At 41.5% G+C, this 26710-nt stretch overlaps 1 protein-coding gene across 2 annotated transcripts in view; it reads right to left on the reverse strand.

The window, feature by feature from the left end:
• Positions 1-4224: 4224 nt before the first annotated feature.
• SACM1L (SAC1 like phosphatidylinositide phosphatase) overlaps positions 4225-26710 on the reverse strand; it is a 59277-nt gene continuing 36791 nt past the window's right edge. The window contains exons 10-20 of one of the 2 annotated variants that reach the window (XM_072651388.1): positions 25731-25817; positions 24871-24939; positions 24701-24780; positions 20322-20420; positions 18952-19090; positions 18396-18465; positions 18203-18275; positions 11788-11881; positions 11573-11665; positions 10106-10163; positions 4225-6106 (exon numbers count right to left, since the gene is read on the reverse strand). In XM_072651388.1, coding sequence (XP_072507489.1) covers positions 5970-6106; positions 10106-10163; positions 11573-11665; positions 11788-11881; positions 18203-18275; positions 18396-18465; positions 18952-19090; positions 20322-20420; positions 24701-24780; positions 24871-24939; positions 25731-25817 — 999 coding nt within the window. In that variant the 3' untranslated portion in view covers positions 4225-5969. Of the gene's footprint in view, positions 6107-10105; positions 10164-11572; positions 11666-11787; positions 11882-12378; positions 12460-18202; positions 18276-18395; positions 18466-18951; positions 19091-20321; positions 20421-24700; positions 24781-24870; positions 24940-25730; positions 25818-26710 lie in introns of those variants that run through there. The other variant, XM_072651389.1, reaches the window with a different exon arrangement.

Below are 26710 nucleotides of genomic sequence, written 5' to 3' on the forward strand. Positions count from 1 at the left end.
GCTGGCAAGAGGATGTGCCGAAAGCTAACAAAGCATCTGGATCAGTTAATCTGGGATATTATTTGAACGTGTATACCCAAGAATTCATTATTTATGCCATTCTCTCCCCCTGCCCCTACTCAAATTGATCTATGAAGGGGAATCATCCAAGATAATGCTCCTTCAAAAAGCCTGATTCTAAGGGGGTACTGAAAGTACTCATAGACTCAGAGGAAGTAGGCAACCTTTCAAGTCACTCATTTTATGGACTGAGGGAAACTGAGGCCCATTATATTCATGTACCACAATTTGGCCATTTCTGAGTCCATTTTCTAATGCTTGACAGAGTGCTTGTCACATAGAAGTTATGTAATAAATGCCTGTTGATTTGACTTTCCAGTTCGTTACAACAAAAAGCACCATCACAAATATTTTGGTATATGTGAGACCCTTTGTCTTTGATGTCCTTGGGTATACGGTACAGCCTCTTCTTGTGGAAGCCATGACCCTGGCTCTTTTCCACATATTCAATAATCACTCCTTAAATAAAAGGTTCCAGAATTTGTGCAAGAATCAGTCAAGCTCACTAGCCTAGGTTTGTAGCTCCTATTTAGAAAAAAATAAAAAGGAACACCTGTTCAAGTCTTCTCTGTGCCCTCTCCCGTTCTCCATGATTTTTCAGTTCACACTAATTCCACATTCCCTTTGGCCTCAATAGGTAGGCAGCTCATCTGGGCTGGGTTTGCTGATTCTAACCCAAAGGCAGCTGGGGATTGTCGTACAATTTCTCTCCTTATCCTGGGTATCAATTTCCCATTCACCATCTTTGCTCTGTCCTCTCTGACTGAAAGAACATCCTCTTTGGTACGAGACAAAGAAATGATTCTAGCGGCTCTCCCTCCACCCTACTGTAAGTTATACAATCCCGTCCACTGGAACGGGAGGTGCCTGTGTCTCTTCTTTGGCGATCTTTTCCCCAGCATAGCTAAAACAAACAAAAACTTATTTTTAAAAGAATCATCATTTAAGTGTAGGATTCTAGAAGTTACTCTTCAAAAAACCAAATGCTTTTGTTTCCATCCATCTTTACTATAAAATAACATTAATGAAGTGCACAGAATTTTCCCCAAATTTAAATGGTCCCTTAGACTTTTGTTTTTTATTCCACCACCACCCCCCATTATTTTTTTTGCTTCCATTTTCTTTTAGTTTCTATCAATGTGACTACTGTGGTAGGATCTCCTATCCACCCTCCCAAGTCAAATAACAGAACTTGGGAATCAAGCCAGATCCTCTGATTTCAAATCCAGCCCTCTTTCTCTCGAGCCTCGCTGTTCCCCCCTAAAGTGGTCAGTTTGGGGTGTCTTCTGGGAACAAGGAAGGGGTCAGGTTGTGGAGGGATCATTTCAAGTTGAATTTCATTGCTGTTCAACATATTTACATAACATTTAGGGGATTCTTAACTTTCTGGAAATACAGGTACTCTACTGCTATGGAGGAAATTTAAAAATATTGTTAAAGTTCCTCCCCTGACCTGCTTAGATGTTCATTTTCAAGATGTAATCATAACCAGACTACTCCTAAAATGATTGCATATTTAAGACAATGCCTCAAGAATAGGGGTTTTCCTTGAGGGATAGTTCTTCCACCACAAGTCACAACCTCTACAACACACAGTCTCCTGACTTATGGCCAACTGGTAATGAGGCCAGGCTGGTCCTCAGACCACAGAAGTGCAGTCCACCTTCAGGCTGAGAAAGGAAGCCTTTCTAGGCTTGCCAGCAGGGCAGGGTAGAGTTTACCCTCTGCTGGCATATCCTTGAAGGAATCCAGGGTCACCTCTATACCACATGATCAGGCAAAAGAGAAAAGGACTTTAGCTATAAATAGGTTGTTAAAATAAACACAACACTTCTGTTCTGCATAAGAAAAAAAAATCAATGCTTTCCTATCTGTTTTTTGTACATATTGAAAAACTATGCTGTTTTCTCAAATGCCTAAAAGAAACTACTATGAAGCATTTCTGTAGAGATAGAAATGAATCTGACTTGGGATAAATGTGCTGTACAGTAACACCGCCCTTTCTGAACAGAGAGGAAGGCCGAGCCAGAAATGGAACTTAAGAAAGGAAGGCATGAACAGAGAGTCAAAAAAAATGATGCATGGCAAAAAGATTCAAATAATCTTAGTAGAGGTGTGCGGGGGCTGGGGGCTGATTTAAATAATTAATCAAATCTTTGCTGCTCCACCATGGGAAGATTCTTATTTAAAGGCTACAGAAATTGACTAAACAGCGGGGTTGGATCACAACTGGAAAAAGGACCTGTCACCCCAACTTGCTCCACGAAACAAAGGCCCATCATTTTAAAAAATATCAATATTTTTCCAACGACGCTACAGGGCCATGAGTCATGGAACACTACTCTTTCAAAAGAATCAAAATTGCGGGTGATAAAAAGGGAAAAAAGAAGTATCCCAGGTGGGAAAAACATAAAGGCTGTGGAGAACTGTGCCCAAAGCTTAACTACTGTTTTATAATGAACTTTACTCATCGAAGACTGAATCAAATTTACTGCTCATTCTAGGAGGACATACACTATGTATATGTGTGTGTAAATTAAATCTTTCTCTGTGATATTCAATGAAACCAAACACAACAGCATTTATAATGTAGAAAAAGGACCACCACTGGTCATTCCCCATGGCCATCCTCTGCTCCAATCCTCCAGAATCACGGCCAGCCAGGATTGGCTGAGCCACTGGATTCCAACTCTGACTCTGGGGCCATGGTTCACCCTGGCCAATTCTGCCCAACTGCTTATCATCTCTACCCTGGCCCCTCCACCCCATTTCACATCTTTCACTCAAAGAATTACAATCAAATCTACCATGGTCTTAGAACAGGGGGTATCCATCAAAAATAGTTTCACTCCCTCTCCTGAACTATCCAAATCACAGCCCTCCCTTGGCCAGGACTCCCCCATACATACTGTCTTCCCTTATTGGAAGGTAAGCTTCATGAGGGCAGGGACTCTCTGTATTTGTGTCCCTAGTGTGTAGCATGGTACCTGGCTATTCATAAACTTGGTTATAAGATAGAAATCCTACAGAAAAGTATTCTAGGATTTTGTTTATAAAATACTAAATAAAATATCAAATACACTAGCAGCCATAAAACATGAATCTGGGAGTCTTAGGCAAGAGGAAGGGGCACCTGGAGGGGACAAGGCCTAATTTGTTTTCTGGCAGGATAAGAGAAAGATCTGGGGGAAGAGATCCAGGCTAAAGTCAGGTTCAGGTCCTAGCAGTCAAGGCATGATCCCTTCTGTCTTCAGTAATATGATCAATAGTTCTTCCTGGGGAACAGGGAGCCAGCTGGTGGGAGTGAGAATAAAAAAGAATGTCTGTCCCTTCTGATCCGGCAAGCCCCCATTAGGGCAAAGTGAAATCAGATTTGTCTCTGGAGTGGCTGTTCTGCATGCTGCGGTTTCTCCTCCTCCCCCTGGCCTTGTGCTTAAGTCCTCAAAGTCAACAAGGCAGTGATGAGGCTCTTTAAAAGGTAGGAGCCTGGCTGAGGTAACACACTAAGACTCACTCATTCTAAAGTCTGAATCAGTCAGACAACTAATCAGGGTAAATGATTGATATCAAGATCATGTCTATTTTGACAGACAATGGGCTTGGATTATTCCTGAGGAAAGAAATGAGAATGGAAAGAGGAGGCTGTGGGCCCTCAAGATCTTGTTCCTCCTGAATTGTACATGGTCACTTAGCTATACCTCCAAGTCACTCAGTCACGTAGAGCTGAGTGCAAACATCACTGTTAAGTCACACGAAATGTCAGCACAGCTTCCAAAGAGTTAGCACAATTCTGCACAAACAACACAACCAACAGTATTTAGAAAGAACTTCGTTTCAGAGCAGCAGGAATCACTGTATGGTTTTATTAATGCAAAAAGAAAGCCTTTGGGGACATGAGGACATTTACTAAGTCTTCCCCTTCTAGTATGTGGCCCAGGGCAGGGGGAGTGTCTTCACAAACTAGAGGATTAATGCATTTGTAACTTATCAGTTGGAACCTAGGTTGTTTAAAAATAAAAACAAATACATTTTACAGAAAGTGTAGCTGAAAGAAGGAAAGGAAAATATTGTTAGAGTCTCTCCAATATCATCGTGATTCTACCTACAATTTAAAGGTGAAAAAAACACACAGACCTTCAAATTAATAGTATAGGGACAATGTCGGGAGTTAGAAAAGGAAGTGAAGTTTTATTATCATTTGCAGATATACAGTATATGAAATAAAACCACTGTAGAATTTTGAAAGATACACCCTAGAAACTAACAGATCCAAATTAATCCATCTCTTTAAAGCAGCCAGATTTGTAGTTCAGATTTGGTCTTTCTTGTCGTTGGTGAAACAAGTTTTTAGCATGAAATGGCTAAAAGCTTTTGGATTATGTACTACAATAGACAGAGGCAGATCCCATAGTCCATCGGTCTTTGGAGCAAATTATACTTATTTACATATTAAGAACAGGTAGTCCATTTGTATCTTAGTCATTATACACTCTGATGACTGATTTTAAACTACACAGAATTTTTCAACTATTATTTCCATTATGCATTCTAAAAGCAACAGTTTTTTGTTATGAGTGCTAACAAAAGGTAATCTTGAAACAAAGGGGTTTTTAGAAACATTTAAAGATAAAATGAATCATTACTCTTGAAACAAAGAAACTGTACATATTTTCAAGCACAACACTGACACACTGGAGTAGTGCATTAAAGGAATTATTTTTTAAGTGGTGGCAATTGTCCTACTATCTTACATAGCTTCAGAATGCCGAACTTCATAATTACAATTTGAATATGCAGCTACATTCACAATTAGAACTACGCATAGCCTTGAAAGCATATTTCCTGTTTGTTTTCGCCCATAAATCAAAGCTGAAGTTGGTCCTTGATTAAGAGAAGCTGGAAGTTCTAAATCTGACACACTGATAACCAGCAGAAGTTATGTGGACAGTCAACGGTGTCAACAGTACCATGCATGGAAACAAGGTTGCTGCCCCCAACGCAAAGAGGAGGCCATCTCCCAAAGCTGCGGCTCTCAGAGGAATGGCGAGCCTTCCAGCCTCCAGGAAACCTTCAGGCAAGGCTCGGGGAGCACATCTCCCCTGCTGTGGCAACTGCTCAAACACAGGACACTTTGGGCCTTTAGCTCAACAGTAAAACACCACAAAGAAAAGAGGCTTTACATTCTTCTTTGATTTCATTTACATCTTCAGAAAGAGAATTCTAGCTAAACTTTCTCATCACGCTGAAGTGGTCAGTCTAACTGCAATGACAAAAGTACTGCTAGGAGTGTGCAGCAGGAAAGCAGCACGGGAACCTCCAGAGACCCTCGACATGAAGACTTAGAAGATTTCAAGCACACTATTAGATGAAACAAGATTCACCTTTTCATAGAAATTATTAGCATTTAACAAGTTTTAGCTTTTAACAAAAGTCCACAAACATATGCTTGTCAATTGTGATTGGTTCTGAGATGGCGAGAATGAAACTCAGCTAGAAAAATAATTTTACTATTTTAAATAGTGAAAGAAGCTCCATTTAGTTTATACGTTACCAACACTGCACCAGCTGGATAAAGAGGTTCCTCTACCTCCTCATTCTGTTCAGTAGAATCCAGTTTGAAATTCTAGCAGGCTTGAAGCCAAAAACATCCCCATGGCTTGGACCTGCATTGTTCAGCTTAGGAAGGTCCCATTCCCACCTGATGCGCTATTTAAAAGATCATTCAGAAGACAGCTGTAACACCAGATCTCAATTGTATGTCATCATCTCTAAATAAAGTATAGGATTTGCTTTTTCTAAAGATAAAAAAGCTAAGAAGACACCTTGTTGGTGTGGAAAGCAGATCAGTAAAGACTCCAATTCTGAATTGTGGAATCTTCCAGGCCAAGCCGCTTTCCACAGATACAAATTCAGTCTATCTTTTCTTTTTGGACCAGTTTTGGAGCATCAACAAAATCCTTGCCATTGTAAATGATAATAAAAAATGTTCCAATGCTTGCAACTGCCCAGAAGAGTACATAGGCCAATGTCTCTGTCCACGTGTCACCTGTTTATATTTTTAAAAAGAAAGAAAATCATTACAATGAAGTCAGTTATCATCAGTACCAGATCTATGTTGTATGTCAGTCCAGGATATCTGCCGAATCAAAACTCTATTGGCACAGTCATAATAAGCACAGCCAGTCAAAAACTACACAGTCTTTTTAAGATTTAAAACTACATTTTAAAACAACCACTTTTAGAAGGTATTCTAAGAAGCTATTTAAAGAATTTTACTTCATACATAACGGCTAATGACTGGTTATCAAAAAGTCAACAGATGCATTTCACTTTATACAGTATATGTATTCCTGAAAAATATAAAATGTATAAACTACAATCAAACAGCCACACCAGGCCCAAAGTAGAGAAAGTCCGCTTCCTACTTGAGGTCAAAACTACTGTTGCTCTGACCACGAAACTAAGGAAACACACTCATCTATACACAGGGGGGAGGACAGGACAGCTGCATATTCTGGTTTTGCACCTAGCAGGTTTTATCCATCATGTGGTACTTCCTGTACTTTGTTCTTTTTAAAACCAACAACTGATAAAACACAGCTTTGGATCCTACCAATCAGACACAGCATGTATAGCAAGGCCAAATTCAGTGCCTGATATCCACATGATTTGATCTGGAATAAATTCAAGTCCTCCCTCCAGCTGAAAGTTGTCTCCCCACCACAAAGGATTTCCAAATCTCCATCTCTATCTCTCTACATGTAAACCCACATCCCTTATTTTTTCTCTTAGCTCTAGTCCCATACACCCAATCCCTACAAGGCATCATTACTCCAAACACAGAGTTCCCAAATGCCAAAGATTCCAAAGGTTCCTCAGGCTGTTTCTCTTCTCCACTTATGTTAATCACAATGGGCAGCTAGGTGGTGCAGTGGATAGAGCACCAGAGGAGGAGTCAGTCATCCTGGGTCATCTCCAGCCATCCTGATGAATATCTGATCACTGGATGCAGAGGAGAGGTGAGGCTGGCGACCTGTGCAGCCCTCCCTCACTCAAAACAAAGTCAAGTGCAAATCGCATCATCATTTCTCTGATGGCACGGTCTTCTTCAGGCAATGAAGGATGAACACACGTATGTTAATCACACCTACCATTCCTCCAACTTCACAGACTAAATAAAACCACCCGTCCCCTCCTCCCAATTCCTATGGCTATTACCCTAATCCGCTCCTTCCTCTCCCATCTCAGTACAGATGCTGCAGCTGCCTCTCTTTGCTACAATTCTGCAAACCACTGCTACACTAACAGTCTTCAAATATTCCTTTTGCTGTCTAGAATTTTTCACAGAACCCTACTTTTCCATTTGGAAGAAGTCCCAAGTCCTCACAAGGCCTTCCCAAACCTGCACCATTCCCTGCTTCCTGCTCCTCCTCATTAGGACTGCCCTGCCAGGCCTATTTCTTCTGTCTTTCATATATTCTATACTCCTTCTTTTATGATTGTTCCATAATGCCTTCCCCTCTCCAAACCTCCAAACCCCATCTAAGCTACAAGCTCCATCTTCTTAATGAAACTTCCAGACACTCCAGCCCACATGTCTCCTTCTACCCAAATCCTATGTTTATAGGAACTTAGCATTTAGTTACTTTCCTGCACTTTTCTCTGGATGTTTCACATGTTTCATCCTTCACACCAGAACGAAAAGGTTGGGTCTGCCTCTCCCCTCTCCATTCCTATCTTGCACAGGACCTGGTACAGTGTTGGACAATGACTGGAGGCTTCATGTTCTTATGGAGTCATTACTGCTCCGGTAGCAGCTCTCTCCCTGCAGATAGGGCTAAATCTGGCTTAGGTTTAGCCTAATCTAAAGATCAGCTACCAAGAGGATTTGCCAAATGCATCACAGAAGGGCTAAGAGATCCTGGCACTATCTTTTAAAGAGTGAAGTGGATGGCCAACATCGAGCGGCATGAAGCAAGCAGTGAGTCCTAGACAGAAGAGAGAACCAGACTGAGTGCAGGACCCAGAGCTCTTCTTTTGCAGACAACACAGGTGACGTCACTTTTCTGGGCAAAGAACCATAAAGGAACTTGAGAAGAGCTGACAAAAAAAACTACACTTCTACTCGAGTTCTGAGAAGAGTGATTTCTTCTCGTTACTCCATCCTATAATAAATTCTCATTAATCAAGTCAACAGTTTTTCAAGTAAGAGAGAAAAATGTTACAAAACACCCCATTTTTTCTAGGTTGATTAATTTTGCTTAATTTAGTATGGATTATACACACCTACATGCACGCATGCATGCACAGGCACACTTCTCCCACCAAACAAGACCTATCTAAACGGATAGTGCCCGCAAATATCCTTTAGCCACTAAGATCCTGTCATGTGCCTAAGGCAAACTGATTGACAGACAAAACCCTTACAGAATCTGTCCATCCATGCTAACTCTCCTCCCCTCTCTCTCCGGCGTTTTGTGGCTAAAATCCTAGACAAGGCCGTCTACAGCGTGTGCCTCCACTTCTCCTCCTGTCACTCTCCTCTTAATGCTCTACAGTCCAGCTCCCAGCCTCACCATTCAAACATAGCTGCTCTTTGCAAAGTTATCAATCACCTCTTAATCACCAAGTCCAATGGCCTTTCTTGATGCTCCCTGTCCTTGACTTGTGTGCAGCCTCTGACACTGTCAATCACCTTCCTTAGCGTTCTCTGAGTCTCCTCCTCCCTCCAGGATGTGCCTTCCCAAGCTCCACTGCTGGATCTTCATCGAGGCCATGCCTGCTAACCAAGGGTGTCTACAAGGTCTTGTCCTAGGCCCTCTTCTCTTCTTGTCTGTGCTATTTCACTTGGTGACATCAGCTCCCATAGATTCAATTATCAGCTGATGGTTCTCAAATCTATTTATCCAGCCCTAAGTTCTCAGTTGACCTCTAGTCTCTCACTTCTGACTATTAAATTTTTCAAAATAGATGCCCTGTATACATCCTAAACTCAACAAGTCCAAACCTGAACTCATTGTCTTTCCCCACAAGCCTGCCCCCATTCCAACCTTTCCTATTACATCCTCTGTGTCCCTTGGTGTCACAATCTAGGAATCATCCTGGGCTCCTTCCTCTGTCTCATCCCCCATAATCAGGCTGTTGTCAAGGTCTGTTAATGTCACCTTTGCAGCATCTCTCACATGCACACCCTTCTCTCCTCTAACACTGCCTCTACTCTGATACAGGTCCTCATCACCTCACACCTGGACCACTGCAACAGCCACCTCAAGTCTCTCCCCACGCCATTCCGCCACCAAAGTGATTTTCCTAAAGCACAGGTCACATGACGGCACCTCTTCCGCCTCCCTCAATAAACACCGGTGGCTTTCTACTGCCTCTGCTGCTCCCCCTCCCACTGGGGACAAGACACCGCATCCCTCGGCTCCAGGCATTCTGCCTTATCTTCCCCTCCTGGCTGTCAAGTCCCAGCTACCATCCCACCTTCTACAAGAAACCTTCCCTCTACTGATTATTTCCTATCAATCTCATCTATAGCTTGTCTGCATGGAGTTGTTTGCAGTTGTTTGTCTGCTTCTGCTTTTTGTTAGACTGGGAGCTCCAATACAGGGACTATCTTTTGCCTTCCTTTGTACCCCTGTGGCTTAGCAGTGTCTGGTACATGGTAGGCACTTAATAAACGTCTGAAGAATATGTGTGAAGAATACATGTCACACAATTTAATCGTAAATATAAAAACATACCCCCCATTTTTCTCTTATGTGCTTATTTAGCTAAAAGGGCAGCTTTTCCAGTTAACTGTACAAATTAAATAATGAACTGCTAGCAATACATTAGCCATAATAAAAATGGGTCTCTGACATAGCTGAATTGTTTTTCTATTACTACTGCTAAAGAACAAACTTATTAAACTTAGTCAAAGTTAGAATAGACTTAACTCCTGTTAAGATGCAGCAAAATATATACATATATGTATGTTTGTGTATATGCATATATGTTAATGTAATGACTTAAAGATTTAAGGATGGAATAAGAATGGACTTACCAGCCATAAGCAAACAGATAATGCACATTGAAAAGGCAACAACCATGATAATAGGCAACTGGGGAAAAAGAAAACAATTATTTAAGAATCCTACTTATCTGGTGTAAGCTCAACTACCCATATTTTGTGCTGTGCCCACATTTCCTTCCCTCCTCCCAAAGAGAACTCAGTTTTGTTAAGTCTGAGACCAGTCAATTAACTCTTAAAAACCTTTCTACCAATGGGATGTGTAATCTTAGCTCCCAAGGTTTTTTCGTTTTGTTAAGAACTGGAATTTGAGGAGGTTTGTCCTGGTCTCCTACAAAAGAATCAAAGGATTTTAATGCTGGAAAAGATAAGTCTTCTCAACTACTCTCTCATGTTACAGATAAAGAAACAGAGACTCAGGTTAAATGATTTAAAGGCAAAATTGGGACTAAAACCCATGTTTCCTGGCTCCTAACTTAGTGGTCTCTATACTACATCACTCCAAGTAATATTTTAAGAAAATGATTTTCACCAAGTTCTCTGTCCATAAGACAATGGAAAAGGCCACATTTACCGTAAAATGATTTGTTTGCCTCAGCCTCTAGGATCAGAAGCTCCCTTTTTACTGGCTGTGCTTGGTCTGAATCAGCTGATAGCAATCCAAAAGGATTTACCCTCCTGTACACACAGAGCCACAGAGGCCTGGCTGTGTGAGATGACTAAATGGAGAATAACATGAGGGACAACAAGAAAAGCCCACCACTCAAAATATTTGTCTTGCTGCTCTAAATTCAGAAGACCGAAATTCTACTGTCAGAGTGTCATCCTTTCCTTTGGGTTTGGTTTTTGAGTCTTAAGAGTTCTCTATTAGAATACAAATACCCTCAGTGAGGGTGACCACTCCAGAGGTAGAGACTTGTGGCCTGGAGTGGAGACCTTAAGTGTGGTCTTTTGACTGAATTCAATTTGAAAATTTAAAAGGATTTAGAAGGCCATGTGTGGCCTCCGGGCTGTAGGTTGCCAACTTAGGCCTTTGCTGAATGATAGCATGCTGAAAGGGGAAGAGCCTGGGAGAGGAGGACACAAACTAGATGCTCATGAGGTGGAGTAGGAGGGGAAAAGAAGGGGCAGAGGTATCAAATATTGTTCCCAGACAGAGAAAACTTCCTTACCCTTAAACTTCCTTAACCTCAGCAATACAGAACTGTGACAAACGTGGGTGACTGATACTGGTTGTCACAAAATGTAAGAAGCCAACACAAAATTCCTTTAAGCATGCACATCTCTACAGCATAACAAAAAGTATATAAGAGGGGCAAGAAAAAAAAGAATGAAGACAAAATAAAGGGTTTGTATAACCCTATAAAGGGAATTTATATACAAATTCATTTTAGTGCAGATGACGTTTTGAAATCAAGATTTTGGCAGGACTGAATAGGAGTTACATAAGAAACTGAAAAATAAAGACAAATCCCAAAAGATAAATGTTAATTTCCTTACAGCCAAGAATTTCCAGTCCTTCTGTGTATGGAGTGGATTGTTATGTTCTACTTCATCCACTGCATAGTTTCCAAGAAATAAGTCTATGGAGTCCTAGAAGAGAGAGGTGGATTAGTGCCTTCATACACATGCCAAAAACAATCCCATTATCATTCAGCCATCTAGATCCCTGAGTCCTGCTCATGGACTCTGCTATACCACAAAGCCCTCCCTACCTGTCGAAAGCCATCCGAAAAGTTGTTTTTGTAGTAGCGCACGAGAGAATTCCAGCCATCCAGTACCAGCCCCCACTGAGTTCTCTTCCCAGTTCTAGGTAAGAAAAGGGATTGGAGGATTACATTTGTAGCATGTAACATTAGGTAGTAAACTATTTTTTCATAAAAGTAGGTGAGAGAAAGATATGAGTTATAAAGCCAAGTGACCAATATTATCATAATTCAGTTTATAAAGAATTTATATATGTACACACACACACACACACACACACACATACACCACTACCCAAAATGAGAGAAACATTCAGGCTCCTACATCCAACTTGCTGGCAGACTTGGATCTAGCTAGGTCATAAGTAAAGGAGTAAGTAGGATTTGGACACTCCAAGTTGCCATAAACACAAAAAAATTGAAAATCAAAATAATGTAAGGTCAAAATAAAGTCAACAATTTCCTAGCTTGGCCTACGAAGACAAAAACGACAACCTAATTTTCCATGTGGAGTTTTTTTTTTATAAGATTCTGGTGTGGAAGATGGCAAAGTAGAAAGACACACATATACTAGCTCTTCCCCCACAGCCCATAAAATACCTGTAAAGAAAGACTCTCAACAAATTCTAGAGCAGCAGAAGCCACAGAACAACGGAGTGGAGATTTCCAGCCCAGGGAGACCTGAAAGGCCAATGAGAAAGGTCTGTTGGGCCGGTCACGGAGCCAAGCCCAGCCCAGCCTTGGTCGTGTGGCACGGAGCCGGGAAGAGGACGTGAGCAGGCCTCAGAGCAGAATCCCCAGTGGCAGTAGCAGTGGGTTCGCAGATCCCTCAACCCACAGGTGCCAAAGGTCAGTGAGAGGGTTTTTTCAGCTGGCTGAGAAGGGTCTTCCCATAGCTCTGGCCTCAGGCAGCAGCAGAGGCCACATCTAGCCACAGAAGCTCCCACAGCAGACCCCATAGCAGCCCGCATCCATTGTGTTGGATAGCAAAACCCCTAGAGGAACTGAGCAGCTGATCCTTTCCTCAGCCCTGTGTGGAGGGCCTGCCCCCACCTAATGCTCCTGAGGGAATTGAGCAGCTGATCCTTATCTCACACTGAATGGCAGCCCTGCCCCCAACAAAAGACCCTGGGGGAATTGAGCTGCTTAGCTGAGTCTCAGACCCCAGTACTGGCTTGGTGGAACTGGAGGCCAGGTGGTTGTGGAGAGGAAACTCTACTAGTCACAGATTCTGGGCACAAAAGTTTCTTGTTGCTTCCAGACCAATGTACACACTTGATTGTGCCATCTTGGAGGAACTGAGATCTTACAGATACCCAGAGTATACCCTACTCTTGACAAAGGACTCAAAAGTCAAGTAACTGGTTGGGAAAATGCCCAAAAAAGTGGAAAAAAAACAAGACTATAGAAGGTTACTTTCTTGGTGAACAGATATCTTCTCCCATCCTTTCAGATGAAGAAGAACATGCTTACCATCAGAGAAAGACATAAAAGTCAAGGTTTCTGCATCTAAAACCTCCAAAATAAGTATGCAATGTTCCCAGGCCAAGGAAGAGCTCAAAAAGGATTTTGAAAATCAAGTAAGAGAGGTGGAGGAAAAATTGGAAAGAGAAATGAAACCCAAGAAAATCATGAAAAAGTGAGTCAACAACTTGCTCAAAAAAATGCTAAAAAAAAATAACACCTTTAAAAATAGGCTAACTCAATTGGTAAAAAAGGTTCAAAAAGCCAATGAGGAGAAGAATGCTTTAAAAGGCAGAATTAGCCAAATGGAAAAGGAGGTCCAAAAGCTCACTGAAGAAAATAGTTCTTTAAAAATTAGAATGGAAAATATGGAGGTTAATGACTTTATGAGAAACCAAGAAATCACAAAACAAAACCAGAAGAATGAAAAAATGGAAGATAATGTGAAATATCTCATTGGAAAAACAACTGATCTGGAAAATAGAACCAGGAGAGACAATTTAAAAATTATGGGACTACCTGAAAGCCATGACCAAAAAGAGCCTAGACATCATCTTTCATAAAATTATCAAGGAAAACTGCCCTGATATTCTAGAACCAGAAGGCAAAATAAATATTGAAAGACTCCACTGATCACTTCCCGAAAGAGATCCAAAAAGAGAAACTCCTAAGAACATTGTAGCCAAATTCCAGAGTTACCAAGTCAAGGAGAAAATATTGCAAGCAGCTAGAAAGAAACAATTTGAGTATTGTGGAAATACAATCAGGGTGGGGTAGAGCCAAGATGGCAGAGTGAGAGCAACAACTCACTTAAGTTCTTAGACAAACTCCTTCAGATGTCTCTAAAAAGAGAATCTGATCAAATTTTGGAGGTGTGGAATCCAATAGAAGACAGGCTGTGGCAGATTCACAGCCCAGGACAGACTAGAAAGTCCATGAGAAGGATCTGTTCCACGGGGTGAGCACACAGCGCAGCACGCGCAGCAGAGCAGGAGGGCTCTGGGGACACGTCAGACAGCAGCGGAGCAGCAGCCCAGGGTGAGAGACCAACAGAGCCGAGCCAGTGACAGCCGCTGAGCACCAGATATCAGCCGCAGCAGCTCCTGAGCCTTTCAGCCCAAGGATTAATGTCTGTAAGTCACCTACTTGAACTTCCAGGAGCCAGGATGGTGGAGTGATCAGTAAATGCTCTCTCCTCCCCCCTTGATGACCTCGAAAGAACCATGAAATATTTCCCTAGAAAAATCCTGGATCAGTGGGAACAGCAGAGGGGGCAAATAGTCTCATAACATCTGAGGCTACGAAAATAGCTAAGGGGGATTCCTCCTAATGTGGCAGAGGCAAACCAGAAGGAGAGGGGACCCAGGATAGTGGAAACTCAAACTAGGACCCAAGCGAGCCTCAGCGCTAGGAGAGGAGCCCCACGAGGGGTGGAAATTCACACTAGGACCCAGGAGAGCCTCAGCAGTAGGAAGGAGCCCCAGAAGGGGTAGAAATTTGCACTAGGATGTAGGCGTGCCTCAGCACTCCAGGGGAAACAGGAAGACAGTAGGGCACCTGGGATCACCATCCCCTGAGCTTGCCTTTGCCTCAGCTCAGCTGAGGAGATCTCCCATGACCAGACCACCCCACCCCCATACTTAACAAGCTAACTCCAGGGCTGATCTGGGAAACACAAAACAAAAAGATAAAAAGACACCTGCTCTTAGTTTTTTCACACCAGTCAGCTCAACACCAAGTTCTGCAGCTTCTAACTGAAAGAACCAGAAGCCACAACACATAATCACCATCATGAACAAGAAAAAGCAAAAGAAGGACTAAAAAACCATAGACTATTTCTATGGGGACAAAGACCAAAACACAAATATCAAAGAGGTCAGGAGTGAGACTGTACTTCTATCTGAAACTTCAGAAGGGACTATGAACTGCTCGCATGCACAAACAGCTCTCCTGGAATAGCTGAAGAAGGAAATAGAAGAGAAACTGGCCAATGATTTTAAAAGTATGAAAAAAGAATTCACCGATGAGAACATCTCTTTAAAAAGGAAAACTGAACAAATAGAAAAGGAAGCACAAAACCTAACTGGGTAAATTGGACAAAAGGAAACACAAAATCTAACTGGGAAAATTGGACAAATGGAAAAGGAAGTACAAAAATTACCTGGAGAAAATAACTCCTTAAAAGGAACAACTGGACAGATGGAAAAGGAGATGCAAAAGTTAACCAAAGAAAACAATTTGATCAAAATTAGAATTGGGCAAGTAGAAACTAATGACTCTATGAGACAGCAAGAATGAGTCAAACAAAATCTAAAGAGTGAAAAGATAGAAGAAAATATAACATATCTAATTGGAAAAACAACTGACCTGGAAAACAGATTCAGGAGAGAAAATTTAAGAATTACTGCCCTGCTAGAAAGCCACGATGGAAAAAAAAGTCTGAACAATATCTTTCAGGAAATCATCAAGGAAAACTGTCTAGAAGTGCTAGAGCCAGAGGGCAAAATAGTCATCAAAAGAATCCACCGTTCACCTACCAAAAGGGATCCCAAACTCAAAACCCCAAGAAATATCATTGCCAAATTCCAGAACTATAAAGTGAAGGAGAAAATACTACAGGCAGCCAGAGAGAAACCATTCAAATATCAAGGAGCTACAGTCAGGATCACACAGGACCCTGCAGCTTCTACATTAAAAGATCAAAGGAATTGGAATACGATATTCCATAAGGCAAAGGAGCTGAGACTACAACCAAGAATCAACTACCCAGCAAAGTTCAGCATAACATTTCAGGCAAGGAGATGGTCATTCAATGAAGTAATGGATTTCCAGACCTTCCTGACAAAAACGCCAGAACTTAATAGAAAATTTGATCTTCAAATGCAGGTCTCAAGAGAGACATAAAAAAGTAAACGGGGGGGGAAAAAAACAAAAACTTGTTACTCAAGTTGGACAAACTGTTTACCTCCCTATAAGGGAAGATGATACCTGTTAATCTTGAGAATTATACATCTATTATGAAATATAAAAGGGATATACATAGAGGGAACGGGTATAAAGTAAATGATGTCAAGTTAAAAATATGAATTAAACATGAGAAGGGATTGTAACAGGAGGTGTGAAAAGGAGGAAGCAGAAAATGGTAAATTACATCACAGGAAGAAGTACAAAATTATAGTAGAGGGAAAGAGGGGAGGGAGATGAGCATTGTTTGAGAGGTACTCTCATCTGATTTGGTTCAATGAGGGAACAATAAACTTAAGTATATAATTCTAACTAGCTTTATAGGCAGTAGGAGGGGAAGGGGGAAGAAAGGGGAGGGGAAGCCAAAAGGGAGGGAAGAAGCAGTAAGGGTAAAGGGGAGTAAAAGGGAGGGGGGCTAAAAGAAGGAAGGGAAGGCTGCAGGAGATGGTAGTGAAAAGTGAAAACTATTGAGGAGGGGAAGGGAGAAGGGAGAGCTAAAAGTACAAATGGTGGGAAAGAGGATGGAGGGAAATACACAGAATGTAATCATAACTGTGAATGTGAATGGAATGAACTCTCCCATAAAACAGAGACGGATAGCAGAATGGATTAAAAGCCATAATCCAACAATACGTTGTTTACAAGAAATACAATCAGGACAACACAAGATCTAGCAGCTTCTACATTAAGGGATCAAAGGGTGTGGAATATGATATTCCAGAAGTCAAAGGAACTAGGACTAAAACCAAGAATCACCTACCCAGCAAAACTGAGTATAATACTGCAGGAGAAAAAATGGTCTTTCAAAGAAATCGAGGACTTTCAAGCATTCTTGATGAAAAGACTAGAGCTGAAAAGAAAATCTGACTTTCAAGCACAAGAATCAAGAGAAGCATGAAAAGGTAAACAGGAAAGAAAAATCATAAGGGACTTACTAAAGTTAAACTGTTTACATTCCTATGTGGAAAGACAATATTTGTAACTCTTGAAAGATTTTCCAGTATGTGAGTTGTTGGTGGGATTATACACACACACATACACACACATACACACACATACACACACACACAGCACAGGGTGAGTTGAATAGGAAGGGATCATATCTAAAAAAATGAAACTAAGGGGTGAGAGAGAAATATATTGGGAGGAGAAAGGGAAAAATGGAATGGGGCAAATTATCTCTCACAAAAGAGGCAAGAAAAAGACTTTTCAATGGAGGAAAAAAGAAGGGAGGTGAGAGGGGAAAATATGAAGCTTACTCTCATCACATTTGACTCAAGGAAGGAATAAAATGCACATTCATTTTGGTATGAAAACCTATCTTACAATACAGAAAAGAGGGGGAGAAGGGGATAAGCAGGGTGGGGGGATGATGGAAGGGAGGGCAATGGGAGGAGGGAGCAATTAGAAGTCAACACTCTTGGGCAGGGACAAGGTCAAAAGAGAGAATAGAAGAAATGGGGGGCAGGATAGGATGGAGGGAAATATAGTTAGTCTTACACAACATGACTATTATGGAAGTCATTTACAAAACTACACATATATAGCCTATATTGAACTGTTTGCCTTCCCATTGGGGATGGGTGGGGAGGGAGGAAAGAGAAGTCGGAACTCAAAATTTTAGAAACAACTGTTGCATACAACTGGGAAACAAGAAATACAGGTAATGGGGTATAGAAATTTATCTTGCCCTACAGGACAAAAGAGAAGATGGGAATAAGGGAAGGGAAGGCAGATTGGTGGTAGGGGTAATTAGAATGCTCAGCACTTTGGGATGGGGGAGGGGAGAGATGGGGAGAAAATTTGGAACTCAAAATTTTGTGGAAATGAATGTTGAAAATTTAAAATAAATAAATTTTTTAAAAAAAGATTCTTATGTTGAAAGTTACAAGTAATCTATAATTTTCTTCAAAGGAGATCATAAAATGCAACAAGTATGTGACCTTACAGGACCAAACGGAGTTGTCTTTAGTGTGATGTTTAGGCCCTGACTTGCCTGGTAAAATCAGTCTTCAAGGCACCAGTTCCAGCATATTGCTTGGCACAAGCATTTGCATTATCAGCCCACGCTGGGAACAAAAAAAAGAAAAGAAAAAGACAAGTTCAAATGACAAGTGAAATTTCCACCTACCAAAGGGAATTATATTTCAAAGTGAACAACTTTCCCTTCTGTCAAAGAAGCTACCTACCATTTTTGTAAATTTTTTCAAATTCAGCTTGTTCTTCAATCCTCTGTCCGACGTGCAGAACACCAATTCTCTGGATTCCATACAAGCAAAACATGGTAGATGGAATTTTAAGGAGAAAAAGTACAGGTATTTATCATCTCAACAAACTACCACACACACACACACACACACACACACACACACACACACACACACCGCACCGCACCGCACCGCACCGCACCGCACCGCACACATACATACACTCCAGGTAAGAGAAAAGAAATGAACACAAGTGTGATACAGTTATGACCATGCCTCCAGGAATGCACCATTTTCTCCCCCAAATACTTTCCGTTACTACTCACAGGATGGTGTGACTAGTATAATTAAAGTTACTACTTGTGATTTAGTTAGTCATGAGATCAATTTGGAATATATTTGATGTGCATTCATGATAAATGCTAATGCAGCTTGCAAAGTCAGGCTCTATCTAATTACTTCTCCAAAAAGACAGAGATTTACTTTCTTTAAAGGCAGAATTTTTACAGCCAGGCATCACTACTTGGAGAAGCCCTACCTGGAGCTGGGCTTGAAGAGAGCGGCGGGCCAACAGGCTCTGGATCACATTGGTCCTGTCCAGACAGTCCATACAGTTGCTACGGAATATTCCTTCTTGATTTGTCACCACTTTGCCATTAGCATCCACTAGAAAATAACTAAAACATTTATGTATAAACATTTCTATAGCTAGATAATTATCTTGTATAAATATGGTCTGCCTTCTGATGTTTCCTAACATTTCAGAAAAGTTCAGTGGTCCACAAGGGTAGGCTAAGATGGATTTTGTAGTAGAGAAAGTGGGACTGCCATGGAAAAAAGGAAGCAGTGAGAAGGGCTGTGGTCTCTGATGGAGAAGCCTTCACAACATTGTGGTAGCAGTGAAGCAGGAAACCAAACTTAAAAGAGGCATTGAATCCCATGTCATGACAGATGTCACAAGTATTTAAAATTTTAAAAGTTGTGATAGTTTATTGTCCCTTCCCACAATGATCTATGGGGACACTTGCACTACCCACTGTGAAGAAAGTAATGCCATATAAGCACCGGAAAATGAAATGTCATGTAAGCACCAGAGTTTCAAAAAGTTAAATTGTTTAAAAGATTTAAATGGTAGCTTCACATGTAAAAATCATTTCGTGTCCAAATTTTTCCTGCAACTATTCAACTAAACACACTATGCAAATAAAAGGGTATATTTTAGTTACGCATCTAATTATCTAATAAAGTTATGCAAAGACCAACAGATAGCTTCTTTTAGACAGTTTAAAAACGTATGTATTTTTATTGCTGAGTCGTTTTTTCTGCCATTTTTGACTCTTCGTGACCCCCATTTGGGGTTTTTTTTGGCAAAGATACTGGAGTGGTTTGCCACTTCCTTCTCCAGCTCATTTTACAGATGAGAAAACTGAGGTAAACAGGGTGAAGTGACTTGCCCAAGATTGCACAGCTAATAAGCATCTGACGCTGGATTTGAGCTCAGGAAGATGAATCAGAGCCAGTGCTCCGTACGCTATGGTGCCACCTAGCGGCAGACATGTACAGGAAATCATAAATTGACATTTATGCAGTTGGCAAAATGTTCTACTTAACATTTATAGGTTGAACACTGCAGCAACCCTGGGAGGAAGGTATTGCATGTGTTATTCCCATTTTACAGATAAGGAAACTAAAGGTCACAAAGATAACATGTCAGTGGTGGAATATGATCACAGGTCTTCCTGCCTCCCAACAAATTTAACACTATATCCATTAGCTGTGTGACACCTCCCTCATCCATAATCTGACATTATAGTTGGGTAACTGACTTTGGAAAAATCTGCTAGCTGACTGCTAACAGGGAGCCATGGCACTGGGTAAGTCACAGCATGCAAGGCAATACTAACTTACCCAAATTCATCTTGAAGATCAGCTACTTGATCCACCAAAATTTGCAAACGATCCCATCTCATTTTACTACATTCCTTGTGGAAGTCAAATGCAACGTATCTATGCAAAAGATGAAGATATTTAGAAGATAAAATATCTCTTAATGTCCCTTCTACATCAAAATACACATTTTCTGCGGAAAAGAAGGGTAAAGGGAGCTCTCCTCCTAGCCTTACATTCACCCCTGAGGAAAAAGAGCCTCGTGCTCATGACTGGGATGTATGTTCCCCTTTTCCTTGTGCATACATATAGCACATAAAGGCAGAAGACCCTGGTGAGGTGATGTTCTGGAGAACCAAAGCAGAAGGCTCAAGTGGAGCCTTTGGGCCCAAGGCTTCCAGATAGGCAGGGCTAAGCACAGTGGGGAGGCCCATGTCTATGGGAAAGAAAGTCTCTCAACTTTGCCATATGCATGGTTCTCTTCCCTACCAGGACATTTGAAAAAAAGAGATACATTAAAATATTCACAACAAATCAAATTCAAGTAAATCCAATAAGTATCATGCAAGGTGCTGTGGAGGGTGCAGAAAGATGGCTCTTATTCTCAGGAATTTAAAATCAGATCAAACAGATTGATCAAAGATTCAAACATTTGTGAAAAAAAATTAAGTTTCAGAAATACATGTTGTAAGAGAAAAATGGCATTATTTGTTGTAGAATTTTTCATATGTAGAATTATATTTATAAAAATCAAATTTGATAACAGTGTTGGCAAGTTTTAATTGGTGAAAAGCAGCTAAAAGTGCTGGTAACAGCTTCCTATCTGTGCCCAAAAACCTCTTTAAGGAACTGAGGGTCCCAGAAGGGAAGGGCAGTGGGCAGGCACGGTGACCAATCTCTGTCCAGTTCCCTCTGATAGGGAATTAAAGCCCAGTGGGAGATAGGCCAATATGAGGAAGGACCTTGTTCTCCCTTGCTAGGGTCTACTCTAGAAGACCTTACATTGGAGAGAGATAAAGACGTGGTGTTTGTTTCCAGAATGCAATGATGACAGAGTCCTGCCACCTTCAGAAATGTCCACAGCATACAAGGCTTTTTTAGACATTAGCTTATACTTGATGTAACTGAGACGCTGACACGCGGAGGAGCTGAGGAGAACGGACTTCAAAGACTCCACCCGTCAGGGGAGAGGCAGCTTTGAGAATCTCTCAGGCTGCCATGGGGAACGAAGGCAGAAGCGCAAGGGAGTGAGAAGGCTTCTGTCTGGAAGGTTTGACATCTGTCCAGCTAAGCATTCAGATCATTAAGCAGTTCCTAATGGAGATCAGATATTTGTTTCATTCCCACTCAAAATATTTTTATCTTCTAATAACTAATTACATAACTTAGAAATGTATATTTTGAAATAAAGACCTTACTTTCTTGAAGTACAAGTTATTTGTGTTTCTACTTTATCTCATTTACTGCAAAAGGAGATCCATTTGGACTGTGCTACCAACTGAGCAAGATCACCTTACAGCAGCAGCACCTACTGCCAACTGCAGGCATGACTTAGGAAATGCTGGTTCTGAATAAGGCAGATTTCACTCATTCCCTATAAATACACATGCTGCCTCTGGAAATTTATTTTATGCAAGTAAATAAACATTAATTAAATGCTTACTAAATATGCTAGGCACTAGGGATACAAGGGCAAAGCTGAAATCGTCCCCGTCTACCTGGGGGATAGAATGCACTGACCCAAGTGTGATAAATACCACCCAAAGAGAGTGAAGAAAGAGCACCCTAACAAGCGCAGGGGGCCGTCTAAGGAATGCTGGAACAGAGGGTGGCACCTGATTCTGAGGAAGACAAATGCCCATTCTCTTGCTTCAACAACCACCACCACCGTAACTTGGCCCTCAAACTCTAGATTTCACAGTTCAAGTAAATCCCTTCAAGGTGAACCATACATGTGTCAGTCATGATTACCTATGCATGTTTTTCAATGGTCTAAAAGGTACCTGCTGACCTTTCCATTATTTCACTAGAAAAATATAAGGGGTGTAACTAAAATGAATGTGAATTCCTTGTCTTAATGTCCTTACTTCCCATTCACTTTTGAAGCTCAGGCATTCTAGCTTCCAATCTCATCACTCAAGCACAATGACTCTCCCCAAGGTCATGCTAAATCCAATGACTTGTCCTCTGTCTTCTTGATTTGTGGATGGCTCTTCCCCCTCCCCTTTTCTGGATGCCCTCTGCTCCCTAGGTTTAGCTGCCATTTCTCACATCTGTCCCCTGTCATCCACAACTACCCTAGCTCAGGCTCTTATCCCTTGCCCCTTTACCATCACAAGTCCCCATTTCATCCCTCTGCCTCCAGTCTTTACTCACCCTCTCCAGAAGGTGCCCCTCCTCTACTCTAGAACACTCAGATTCTCCATGTGCCTTACTATGTGAAAGGCACAGAACACTTTACAATTATTATCTCATTCCATCTTCACAATAACCCTGGGAGGCAGGTGCTTTTATAATCCTCATTTTACAGATGAGGAAACTGAGGGAGACAGGTTATGTGACTTGCCCAGGGTCACATTGTCAGCAAGTATCTGGGGCTCCATTTGGACTCTGGTCTTGACTCCAGGCCCAGCTCCGTCCATTGAACTACCTCTATTTAAGACATTATTCTGAGAAAGGGCTCACAGACTCCTGCAAGCTATTAAAGTAGTTTCTGGCACAAGAGGTGAAACCCCCTGGGAACTGAAAGCCTCAGACCCAGCTATGGGGCACACCATGAGGCCCTGAAGAGGGAGCTGCCACTGCTCCCAAGGGAAGCACTGCAGTCCTCAATGCGCCTCAAGCTGTTCTCAAGTTTGGCTGGACCTTGCCAACCCACTGTTCTCCCCAAATGCACCAGCCTCTCTCCATTGTTTTCTGCCCTTGTAAGCAGCCTGGTTCTGGCTGTGGGGCAGCCAGCACAGTGCTTGCCCCCTTCCCACTGTCCTGAGCCCCACAGAGACTGCTTTGTCTGCCCAGGAGACAAGATGGAGGCACCAAGTCAGCATGCACTCAGGATCCCAGGTAAGCCCATCACCCAAACTGTGCCAGTGGGGTAGCGATGTGCAGGCCAATGCCAAAGAACCCCAAATCATGGGCAATTATGATTCTGGGCTTCTGCTGATCTATCAAAGTCCAATCATCCTTCTCTAAGCAGGAGGGAAATTTTGATTAAAATGAGAGACAAACTAAGGTGCATCGTTATGCTCTCAGGAGATCTTGGATGAAGGTATAAAGATCACAAATCAACAGGAATAACTAGAAAGAAGCAGCTTTTCTACGTGTCTAAACCTGTTTTTACTGAGTGGTTACAAGGTGTTAAAAAGGCCTGAAAGAAACAGCACAAGAGAGAGACATTGGTTGAAGACTCATTTCTAAAACCCTTTGGGGGAAAGGACATGCTGACAGACAGCATATAACCATCCTTCCCACTCACTGAATTGAAAAGGAAAGAATAAATCACCTGAAAAACAGGGAATAACTTATTTTTTGTACTGTTGCTTAAAACAGACTTCATTTACTTCCATATCTATTTTGAAATTATGCAGAGAAGCATTAAATGTTATGAAGCTCACCCCTTTCCTAAGACCTTCACAGGTCAAACATATACCTCAGGCAGGGGCATGACTGCCTCACACCCAAACACGCGCATGTGTGTATGCGTGTGTATGCGTGTGTATGCATGTGTGTGTGTATGTGTGTGTGTGTGTGTGTCCCTCTCCTGTGGCCCATACAGAGCATAAGAAAGTATGACTTAATAAAAGACAACCTAACTTTGTACGTAAACTTTACAAAAAAGACACAAAGGCTATCTGCTTTAGGTGTATTGCAAGAGAGGAATCTTGCCTTTACCTAACAGAGCAGACCACGGTCAACTCTTAGGTGCTAACTGCGTGAACTAGATGGGCTCTTGGCCTTTTCCCACCTGCCAGGCTGGCAGGCTTGCCTATTAACATTCTCAGCACCAAGCAGTGAGCAGGGAAAATGAGAGACGTCCCCTTGCCACCAGATTATCAGCAGTTATCACAAGAGCTGATCATAAAGGGTGGGAGTTGTGATTTCTGTAACTATCTTCTCCCTGTATTGTGATGATGATGACGACAATGTACTTAAGTCTCTGCCTTTCATAACTCAGTAAGCAGCACCAAGTCTAAATGACAGAACCTAAGGCTACAGGCAGGCCGTGAAAAGGTCTGAACCTTCTAACAGGTAAATTTATCATCCCTCCTCCATTCAAAAGACAGTCATAAAATGAGAAATGAAGCATAACAACAACATCAACATAGGTTATGCCTAAAAACCTTTGTTTAGGAACAACCACTGAATATACAAAAGAAAATCCAGTTTCAATGGACATGTACCTGATATTTCCATTCCCCAAAGAGGCCACCATCTTTGCAAACGTCTGTTCAAGTGGCTTCTCTGAGCCCTTCTGGTTGACCTGTGAAAAATTTAAACACCAATAGCAAACTCTTTCAAGTTTGCTTAAAAGCAGATGCATTTTTTCTTTGAAGATTTTCTAGATGCATACCAGATTAATAATGATTTGTTTTCCATAAGTAATTATTTGTGAGTCAAAATGCCTTTGAAAACCATCCATCTGAAGGAAAAAAGGAAAAGAATAACAAATTGACTATCTGGTGGTAAGATTCTTTACAGAAATTACTTCATCAAGTTTTTAAAAGTATCTCTGAATTTTCTGCTTACATTACACCAGCTAAATTAAGCACCTGTCTTCTAATTCTGAATTAAGTCTATCTTCTAAAAGCTCAGAGAATCATCTCATTAAGAATTAATGGCTAATATGAAAATTAATACTGATAAGGAAGATGAATTACTCTTGTCTTCCATCTATCCTGAATGGCAAACACTAAGTGATGCAAACAGCGGTGGGCTCCAAGCTTCCATAGTCTCTGAAATCCAGGCTAGAATCCTCTATGGATAACTCTGTTAGCACAGTGCCTTCTTGAAATGTCCTGCTGTTGTTACAGATTATTTCACTGGATCCTTTTACAACCATGGGGTGGCAGGGCAGATCCTATTCCCAATTAACAGATGAGAAAAACTGAGGTTCAAACAAGATGAGTGACTTGTTCACTGTAACACCTCTCATTCTCAAGAAAAGACTAGAACCCAGGTCTCCAGGGCTATTTCCCATGACACTATGCTAGTTCTGTTGCAAAAGCTCACTGTCCTAAGGACTGTGTTGTCATTACAGGGAAAGAGGATTTAGGGCCTAGTCACATATTCTATTATTTCTGTCTTTCTACCATGTGTAGGTGTTAAGGGGATACAGAAACCCTCCCCTCTAGGCCAAAGGGAAACACTACTCCCCTTCCCCCCAATCAGACTCCCATTTTCTGGCAGTGAGTGAAGCAGGTGGGTGCCTACCTGGTTGGCCACTTGGTTGATCTGTGGCTTTGGCTTATACTTGAGGTTTGGTCTTTGGGACCAGAAAAACGGCATGGATCCTCTAGTCTGAAAAAATAAAAACAGAAATGGGGGTAGGGGTGGGGAATCTGATTCTCTTTCTTTTCTCTCCACTTACTCCATCATTTTCCTCCCTTCACCTCCCATGAGACAAGGCTATGGTCAGAGAGGCCAAGTCAGCAAGTCTTCCCTCACCAGAGAAACCTTGAGGGATGGCATCATGATGGCCTCTATGCCTGTGGTCTAAGGACCAGTCTGTCTAAGGCAAATAGGCTGGTCATAGGGGACAAGTGTCTTCCACAGACACACTTTAAAACCATCTACTGAATTGTGGAGGAATTGTGACTGGCATCCTTGACATCCTAAGGTGATTTTCTCATTCAATATTGATGCCAGAGTTACCTCAAGATAGTCCTGGTCAAATAAACCACCTAAGAAAACAGGACAGGGATTCCAGCAGAGTTGCTCCTAAAGTAAATTCATTGTATTCTTAGATGTCAGATGTATCTTTTTTAATAAGGTCTCATCTTGTTTCTGCATATGTTATAGATTTACCTGTTTTCTATGTATCTAAAATAAATCATTTTCTTCAAAAGGTGGGGAGGATAAGCTATGCCTGATACTTATAGGAAATGCTTAGAAGAGAGGCAGTCCAGGAAAGGCATGTTTTAGGCTTCCTTACGTAAATGCTCAGGCTTATTCATCACAGTTCTGAAGCAACAAGACATTTAGGGTTCATTTGTCACAAATGAAACTCAGTGCCTCATTGCACACTTGTGGACTGAACTTCTGGGTCACCGAGAGTAAACACAAAGTCAAAGTTGAGTGAGTTTGCTCTTTAGCCATTTCCTTCTCTTAGCTATTTGCTCACCGTCACTTCAGTTTTAAAAGGCTCAAGTTGAAAAAACAGAAATGTTTGCTGTCTCCAAAGTTCCCGCAGC

This window comes from Notamacropus eugenii, chromosome 3, assembly GCF_028372415.1.
Source record: "Notamacropus eugenii isolate mMacEug1 chromosome 3, mMacEug1.pri_v2, whole genome shotgun sequence".
NCBI lineage: Eukaryota > Metazoa > Chordata > Mammalia > Diprotodontia > Macropodidae > Notamacropus > Notamacropus eugenii.